This window comes from Muscardinus avellanarius (genome assembly GCF_963383645.1).
Source record: "Muscardinus avellanarius genome assembly, chromosome: 3".
Classification (NCBI taxonomy): Eukaryota; Metazoa; Chordata; class Mammalia; order Rodentia; family Gliridae; genus Muscardinus; species Muscardinus avellanarius.
Window position 1 is genome coordinate 147,907,034 of NC_137788.1, and position 9,363 is coordinate 147,916,396.

Genomic DNA, 9,363 nt, shown 5'->3' on the forward strand with positions numbered 1-9,363 from the left:
GGTGGGGGACGGTAGATCACGAAGCAGCTGGTGGTTCACACTGAGCAGGTCTGGGGCCCCGCAGCAGGCATTGACCCTGGGGGCGGGTGGCATTTATTGGGAAAGAGAGCTCTCCTCAGCCTCAGCCTCACAAGGCCCTGCCGAGGACCCAGGGATGGGAGAGGGGAGGAGGTGATGGAGGAGCCACCGCTGACACCCACAGCAGGCCCGCTGCTGGGCTGGGGGTCGGCCTTCAGATTGCTGCCCAGCCGCTCTTTCTGGGGTAAACTCCCAAGCTCGGTTTGCTCATTGGCACACAGAGGGCAAGAATAGCGCCTTTGGGCCAACGTGTGGATTAAGGAGATGCACAAGGCTTAGCACAGGAGAGCGCAGCCTTCCCAGCCTCAGCCCTGCCTCCTGGCGGAAGGCCCCACCACCTGCCGGCTCCCACCCCCTCCTCCCCAGTGAGGAAGGGCTCCCTGACATCAGCACATCAAAGTCCTGCCCGTGGTGTTGGAGGATGGCCTCGGAGGCTCCCTGGGCCGCCCCAGATGAGATCCTCTGGCCCCTTGCTCTGGGCCAGCCCTTCCTGTCGCCAGCACCCAGCGGCCACGGCTGGCACTTGACCTTCTGGTACCTGGGGAAGGGGCTCACCTTCGGGCCCCTGGTGGGCTCTGTGCTCCGGGGATGTTGTAGGGGGTGGGGTTTGGCCTACAGAGAGAAGAGCCTCATCCCATTAATCTCTATGTCTGGCACTGACTGAGCTGTCTTTATCTCAACTTCCTTTTCAATTATATTATTTATTTATTGCATGCTTGGCAAGTGCTCTACTACTGAACTGCACCCCCAGCCTTGTCTTGGTGCCCTCTACCCCATCGTACTGGGGATTGAACCCAGGGGCGTTCTGCCTCTGAGTTACAGGCCCAGCCCTATTTTAAATTTTTTATTTTTTATTCTTTTGTAGGTCGGGGGATGGAAACCAGGGGAGCTACACCCCCTGCCCAGTTTTTTACTCTTTATTTTGAAACAGGGTCTCACTGTGTTGCAAAGGGCCTCACTAAGTAGCAGAGGCTGTCCGAGAACCACCATCCTCCTATCTCAGCCTCTCAAATGCTGGGATTACAAGCATGCGCCACCACGCCTGGCTTAAATTTTTTATTTTGAAACAGGGTCCCATTAAGTTGCTGAGGGCATTTCTAAGTTGCTGTGGCTGCCCTGGAACTGTTAATCCTCCTGACTCAACCTCCTAAAGCCTGAGATTACGGGCTTGCACCACCACATCTGGCTTTCTGTCTCAGTTTTATAGATAAGGGAATAGGGCACCGGAGCTAAACTCCCAGCCTAGTATCAAGAGACCTGGTGCCCAGCTACAACACTTGCACGCGTGTGGAAACCCACGCTTTGGGTGAGGTCCGGGGCAGGGGGTGCGATAACCACACTTCATGCTCACGTCTTACAATGCCATCTTACAACGCTGGCATTCATGTGTGGCTGGAGCAAACCGGTCCCTTGGGATGTGGTGAGGATATTCAGATCCAAAGACCTGCCCGTAGAACCTGGGTTAAGGTCAGAGTGAAGCGACTGGGACTCCAGCATCTGCCTGCCAGCTGCTGTGCCCCTCAGCAGTCCGGGACAGTGGAAAGAGAAAGCAAGCAGGAGCCCAGGGAATCCTCAGACCCAGCCCGGGGGACCGAGGGAATGAGCCTGGGCTGACCCATCAGCCTAGCCTGGCATTTCTTTCAGCCTCAGCTGCCCACAGGCAAAACTGGTGTATCCTGTCCACTGCAGGGTCACAGAAAGACCTGGCAGGTGCTCCACCCATGTGGGGTCTTCTGTGCATGGTGTTTGGGGCCTCAGGAAGATGTGGGGACCCCAGTCACCTCAAGCAGGACACCAGTATCAGCCCCTCTCCCTCCTCTGCTAGCGCTTGTCAGAGAGGGGCAGCCCAGGGCAGCCTGCCCAGGACAGCACCACTGGCAAGATCGGGGCTGGAGAGCAAGGGGCTGCTGCTCTGAGCACCAATAGTGTCGGGAGCACCGGGCTGGGATTGCCTCTAAACCTACACATGCCCCACACTCCAGCGCCTTCCCAGAGGGCTCGCAGGCAACGCCAGCTGGTGATGGGCACACAGTTCCTCTGCGTTCGCACGCCTCAGGGAACATCTTGAGGGAATCGAGGAACAAGGCTGCCAAATTCCAGAAGATGCTCATATCCGCTGCAGCTGGTGGGGCTGGTCCTCTCTGGACTCTGTCTGTGTGGGGCCTCTGAGCCGGGAGGGAAAACATGGCTAAGAAGAAGAACCTCCCTTGGCCCCTACAAGGGCTGACCCCAAGTAGGTGGGAGCCACAGAAAGGCAGCACAGCTGTCTAGCTCTGCCTTTCATGCAGATGCCCTGGACTATGCAGCTGAGACCCTGGGTCTTCTTGGGAAGGACAGAGCACTGGACTAGGAGTCAGCAGTCTGATGTCCATACTGGTCAGGGAGGCTGTGGGAAGTTGCTCTCCTCCCTGGGCCCGGGTTCCTCCACTGTAAAAAAGGGAGGTGAAGAATATTGATTGCTTTCAGAGCTGGCGGGGCCTCAGAAGACCCTGGAGGGGCTCCTGGGAACCCCCTGACCTGAATCATACTGCTCTCAGAGCATGACCCTGAACCCAGATAGCTCAACACAGCCGGGCTGGGGGAACCACTGCACCAGGTCATCTCTCAGGTCACAGGACCCTACCCCACTACTTATTTTATTGACCACTTACTGTGTGCCAAGTATGAGAAGCCAGAGAAGGCGATAGGGCCTATTGTTAACGCCATTTCACAGCTGGAGGCTTCGAAGCTTGTGTGTGCGTGGTGGTCCGCGGGACCTGTCCCTGTGCCTCTCTGCTGGACCTCGGCTACTCTCACTCTTCCAGGATCACTGACAGCCCCTAGGGACAGCAGAGCCCTGGGGGAGGAGCCAGATGGATTCTGGACACAGGAAGACGGCACCTCAGTGGTCACCTAGGTCAGTTCTTCCTTTGGGAGATGGGAAAGCAGGGGGAATGAAGCACCTGACATCACAGGGTGCGGTTGCCACGCAGAGCCAGGCACAAGACCCTGTGCATGGCCAAGAGCTCGGGCCCAAAAAACCAGGCAGCTTCTCCTGCGCCCCGCCCCAGCCCCTCTCAGCCTGGGCCGTCCAGTGGCCTCCCGGCAGGCTGTCCTGCCTCTGGTCCCAGCGCACCTAGTACAAACCCTCATCCTCGGGTTTAGGATCTGGGTACTGATCATTATTTCCCTGCAATTCACCTCGTCCATGGGGGAGTAATTTTCCTCTGGCACTTAATATCAGCTGTTATGAGCTGGCCAGGGCTCTAAAATTCATGTTTAAGCTTTGCTATGGTTTGGGTGTCGAATGTCTCCAAAGGCCCATGTGCTTGGTGCCCAGCGTGCTGCGAGGCCTCGGGAGGTCCTTCCGTCACTGGAGGCGTGCTCCCCAAAGGACTGTGGGACATCATCCCCTTTATTTCTGCTTCTGGGCTCCTGATATGAGCAGTTTTGCTCCACCACGCATTCCTGCCGTGACGGCCCACACTGGCCAGAGGTCCAAAGCAATGGGGCCACTCAACCTTGGACTGGGACCTCCTGAACCATGAACCAATATAAACTTTTTCTCTTTATAACTTAACTGCCTTAGGTATTTTGCAATAGTGTCAGAAAGCGAACACAAGCCCTAACCTCTGATACCTCAGAATGTGACGACATTTGGAGGCAGGTCCTTTAAGGAGGTACTTAAGATTCAATGGGATTGAATTTAGTAAACTCTAATCCAGTATGACTGGTATCCTTCTAGATCAGGGCACAGACTACACAGTGAAGTGGCCATCTGCAGGTCAAGGAAGAGGGCTGAGACGCAACCAAACCTGCTTTTACCTTGTACCTTAGTCTTAGACTTTCAGCCTCTAGAACCGAGAAAACACCTGTCACTAAGGTGCCCATTAGCGGTGGTATTTTGCTGTGGTAGCCCTAGCAACGAATACGCTGTGCCCAGCAGATAACAGCTATTTATAGCAATCTTTGAAAAATACTTCATATGAAAGAGCCCTAAGCCGCGGGTCTCTGGGCCCCTGGGATCCCCATTTGGGGCCTAGTTTGTCCATAGGTGCTTACGTTCACCCTGTGGGTTAGCAGGATAGAACCCACAAGGCATGAATGGGCAAGTCAGGAATGATGGCACACGCTTGTAATCCTAGTACTTGGGAGGCTGAAACAGGAGGATCACAGGTTCTCCCCCAACCTCAGCTATTTAGTGACACTCTGTTTCAAAAATAAAGAATAAAGCCAGGCGTGGTGGCGCACGCTTGTAATCCCGGCACTTGGGAAGCTGAGACAGGAGAATCACACAGGTTCGAAGCCAGCCTCAGCTACTTAGTGAGGCTCTCAGCAACTTAGTGAGACCCTGTTTCCAAATAAATTCTAAAATAGGGCTGGGGTGTAACTCAGAGGTAGAAAGCCCCTGGGTTCCACCCCCCAGTACCACACACACACATACAAAAGAATAAAGCCGGGTGTGGTGGCACACACTTGTAATCCCAGGAGGCTGAGATAGGAGGATTGCAGGTTCACAGAAAGCCTCAGCTACCTAGTGAGGCCCTTTGCAATCCGGTGAGATTCTGTTTCAAAATAAAGAATAAAAAATAGGGCCAGGGCTGGGTGTGGTGGCGCACACTTGTAATCCCAGCACTTGGGAGACTGAGACAGGAGGATCGTATAGGTTCGAAACCAGCCTCAGCTACTTAGTGAGGCTCTCAGCAACTTAGTGAGACCCTGTTTTCAAATAAAGTATAAAATAGGTCTGGGAGCATAATCCGGAGGTAGAAAAGCCCCTGGGTTCCAACCCCAGTACCACACACACACACACATACAAAAAAATAGGGCTGGGGGTGTAGCTCAGAGGTAGAATGCCCCTGGGTTCCATCCCAAGTACTGAAAAAAAAAAAAAAAAAAGAAAAAGAAGAAAGAAAGATAGATAGAAAAAAAGAAAGATAGGAAGAAAGAAAGAAAGAAAGAGCCAGGCATGGTGATGTACACTTGTAATCCTAGTACTTGGGAGGCTGAAACAGGAGGATTGCAGTTCTCAGCCTGCCTTAGCTACTTAGTGAGACCCTGTTTCAAAAATGAAGAATAAAAAGTAGGGCTGGGGGCATAGCTCTGAAGTAGAATGCCGCTGGGTTCAATCCTAGTACTGAGCAAGAAAAAGAAGAAGCAAGAAAAAAAAGGAGGAAGAGGAGGAAGAGGAAAGGAAGGAAGGAAAGAAAAGAAAAGAAAAGAAAAGAAAAGAAAAGAAAAGAAGGAAGAAAGTGTGACCAGGCAGTGGTAACGTGTCTGGGCAGGTGAGCAGGCCCTCAGCCTACTTGTGCGGCCAAGCACAACAGCCCAGGCAGGGCTGCCGGCCCTGGAGCCTGAGCACAGTAAATATTATCAAACTGATTCTGATTCAGGGAGGGCCCACGTCAACCTTGCAGGCCTGGATTCTAACAGGGGAAGAGCAGCAGGCCCTGGTCCCTATAGAATTAGGAACATTTCTACTTTCTCAGGGGTAAGAAAACCTAGGTTAATAGAATAAAAATAGACTAAACCAAATTTTTGTTGTTATATTTTTTAAAGAGTTACAAAATATCTAAGCATACAGAATTACGACCAGTTGTCACCAAGAAGCAGAGCATGGGATTGGTCCCTACCCCCAGTCCCCTCCAGGCCCAGCCTGGCCTCCTTTAGGGTCAAGCGGCCCCCTTCTCTGAGCAGCTCAGGGCCCTCTGTGGGGTGCCCAGCAGTTGGGGCACTACTGTGGCCCCCTTGCCATTTTCATAATAGAAAAAGGGAACCTTGGCTGGGGAAAGCTTTAAAAACCACCAAAGAGGCATCCGAGGATGGCATACACATGACAAGCATGATCCCGGGCTGAAGAGGAGGTAGAAAGGCCCTCAGTAGATGCCCAGGTGGGTCCCCTCCAGATCTTCCTGCCAAAGCTCAGGGCAGCCGCTGAGCCGCAGGCTTGAGCTCTGGGTAAGGCTCACTTCGCTGAGCCGCAAGGCGGGGCCGGGTCTCTGGTCCTCCGAGCTGGACAGCAGCTCCGCATGGTGGCCCCAGCATCCCCACTGGGCCTGAGGCTGCAGTCTCTGGCATGAAGGGCGGGGCAGGAGGGGTGGACTTCCCAGCGACAGGCAGGGTTCTGGAGACACAGGGAACCCCTGCCAGAGAGAGACAAGAGCAGCTTGTTAGTCAGCCGCTGCGAGGAGACGTTAGACCTGGGGCTGCTGGTGCAGTGGTCAACGGCACTGGCTGATCCAGCCACCAGCCTTCAGTCCAAGCTCTGCTGTCCACCAACTATGACGACTCAGCCCACCTTTTGTGGTCAGTTTCCTCATAGGGCTGTTGGAAGGACTGAACGAATAAATGCATGTAAATAATTGCTTGATAATAAAGTTTGGTTATTTATTTATTTTTGTGGTACTGGGGATTGAACCCCCAAGCTACAACACCAGCCCTATATTTTTGGGATGGAACCCAGGGATATTCTACCTCTGAGCTATATCCCCAGCCCTATTTTTTATTCTTTTTTTTTTTTTTTTTTTTTTTTTTTTGGTGGTACTCGGGGTAGAACCCAGAGGCTTTCTACCTCCGGGCTATACTCCCAGACCCATTTTATATTTTATTTGGAAACAGGGTCTCACTAAGTTGCTGAGAGCCTCACTAAGTAGCTGAGGCTGGCTTCGAACCTGTGCGATCCTCCTGTCTCAGCCTCCCAAGCACAGGGATTACAAGCGTGTGCCACCACACCCGGCTATTTTTTATTCTTTTGAAACAGGGTCTCACTGAGTTGCAAAGGGCCTTGCTAAGTAGTAGCTGAGGCTGTCCTTGAACTGTGATCCTCCAGTCTGAGCCTCCCTAATGCCGGGATTATAAGCGTGCACCACCACGCCTGGCTCTAAAGTTTGGTTATTAATATGGTCTTTAAGGGCCACGAATCATTCATGGGTCTCATGAATGAAGAAAACTGGAATAGGAAGGCCACTGACCCCAGGCCCTTTAGGGCAGTGCTGCCTTTCCTTTACGCTTGCATCTCCCTCTCCCCTCTTAGAAAATTCTGGACTGCAGGACCCTCCACGTTCTAATCTGGCCTCCGTGCAAGGGTAAGGGCTATATTTTCTTCCATCCCAGCTGCCATTGGAAGGCAGAAGTGGTGGCATTTACCATTTACTTCTAAGGGCCTCGCATCCCAATAGGTAATCATGTGTCTCAAAAGTGTGGGATCTTCTACAGACTCGAGACTACCCACCCGCATTTTTTTTTTTTTTTTTTTTTTTTTTGCGGTACTGGGGATGGAACCCAGAGGCTACCTCTGAGCTACCGCATCCCCAGCCCTATTTTTTAAATCTTTATTTTTGAAACAAGGGCTCACTAATTTGTAGAAGGCCTCACTAAGTAGCTGAGGTTGGCTGCGAACTTGCAATCCTCCTGTCTCAGCCACCCCAGTATGGGGATTACAACGTGGGCCACCGGCCGGCTCACATTTTCAGCTGAATCCTGGGACCAGTCCAGGAGCGGTGCATACCTGGTACATTGCAGTCAGCTCCGGAGGCGCAGGGGGTGGCGTCCAGGGTGCAGCGGTGCTCCCGGGCTCTGGGGATGTCTGCGTCCTGGGGCAGGTTTGGGGTGACATCCAAAGGGCTGCATCAGGGGCTCTGCCTAAGGGCTGGCGCGGGGATGACAGCATCTTGGGGCAACAGGCGGAGGCCACCCAGGGGTCAGTGTCAGAGACCCTGCTCCCCAGGGTCTCTGGCGCGGCGCAGGCGGGCGTGGACCCCCAGCCCAGGTCGGGGCCGCCGTCGGGGCAGAGCGCGCAGCACCGGGGGGACGCGGGGTCGGGGCGCCGCCGCCGCGGGCGCTGCAGCCTGTCCTCGCTGAGCCCCAGCACGGCCGACAGGTGGCCGATGTAGCGGATGGCCAGGCGCAGCGTCTCGATCTTGGTGAGGCTCTGGCCCGCGGGAGCCACGGACGGCGGTAGGAAGCGGCGCAGCTCCTGCAGCGCCCGGGCCAGGGTGCGCATGCGCAGCTTCTCCCGCTCGCTGGCGCTGCGCCGCTGTCCATCCGCGGGCCCGGGCCGCGCTCTCCGGGGCGCCGTCGGGGCGCTCCCTGCGGCTTGCGGGCTGCGGGCCAGGCGCACCGGCTGCGAGGAGCCACGGGCGCCGTCGCAGGGACAGGAGCCTGATGAATCCGAGGAGGAGGAGGCCGGGGACGTGGAGTCCGGGTGGCCCGCCCATCCCCATCCCTGGGAGAAGATCCAGTGGTCGAGGCCAAGAAGGCTCTGTGGGAGCAGCGGAGACTGGGGAGACTGGGCCATGCCGGGGAGCCTGGACCGTCCACCTCCAGACCTCAAGCTTTTATCCGGCCCATAGGTGCGAGGTGGCCCCCTGCCAGCTTGCAGAGAGGTGTCAAAACCCACAGTGCCTAGGGAAGGTCTGGGCAGGGGGGCCCTGGGAAAGCGGGCCCATTTGTGGAGGTGTGGATTCTGACTCCTCAGGGGCTCTAATGGAGGCCCCTGCAACCCGGGAAGTGTGGGAGGGACAATTCGCATCTGGATGGTGCTGCTAAGCTCCTCACCAGCGCTCCCACCCACACCCCCGCCCCATCCACTGCTGGGGTGAGTGCCCAGGAGTCCCTATGGAGGGCAGTGCCATGGGCAGCCAGGCCGTCCGGCATGAGCCCTGGGGCCCCCCTCGAAGATCAGCTGCCTCTCATTCTTAGCCTGTGGGGGATTGTGCCCGGTGCCTCCTTTGGGAGCCAGCACCAGGACAGGCCCAGAGGCCACAAGATGGATGTGGGTGTTATGAGTACAGGTGGATCCTTGTACTCGCCTGGGCTGAGTTGCCCAGGTTGAACACCATCTCACTGTCCTGGTCATCGCTACCTGGAGAAGTGGGTCGTGGAAAGGGTGAAGGTGGGTGCCACCCCTACCTTTCTGGGTGTATGACCATGGACAAATTACTCAGCTCCTCTCAGCCTCAGTTTTCCTCCTCTTGGTCCCAGTAGTAATGGGAGATCCCTGCCATCCGGGATGGGATTGGCAAGCGGAATGATCCTGGTGCAGCACCTGGGCCTGGCCGATGAGCTACATGTTTGCCACTATTTTATTTATTTATTTATTTGGTACTGGGGATGGACTCCAGGGGCATTCTACCTCCAAGCTACACCCCCAGCCCTCTTTAGTTTGAAACAGGGTCTTGCTAAGTTGCTAAGGCTGGCTAGCCTCAAGCCGCGTTCCTCCTATTTTAGCCTTCCAATATTCAAGGTACCTATGGGCATTACTCACTTAATTCATATTTATTTAACGAGTGGTAAGTGCCAGGCACA

The 9,363-nt window shown here is 54.9% G+C and overlaps 1 protein-coding gene across 1 annotated transcript; it reads right to left on the reverse strand.

The window, feature by feature from the left end:
• Nucleotides 1-5,933: 5,933 nt before the first annotated feature.
• MESP2 (mesoderm posterior bHLH transcription factor 2) lies at nt 5,934-8,353 on the reverse strand (the record flags this gene model as incomplete). Its single annotated transcript, XM_080690697.1, has 2 exons — nt 5,934-6,200; nt 7,565-8,353. The coding sequence occupies 2 exons, from the start codon at nt 8,351-8,353 to the stop codon at nt 5,934-5,936; spliced, it is 1,056 nt and encodes a 351-aa protein (XP_080546823.1).
• Nucleotides 8,354-9,363: the final 1,010 nt, after the last annotated feature.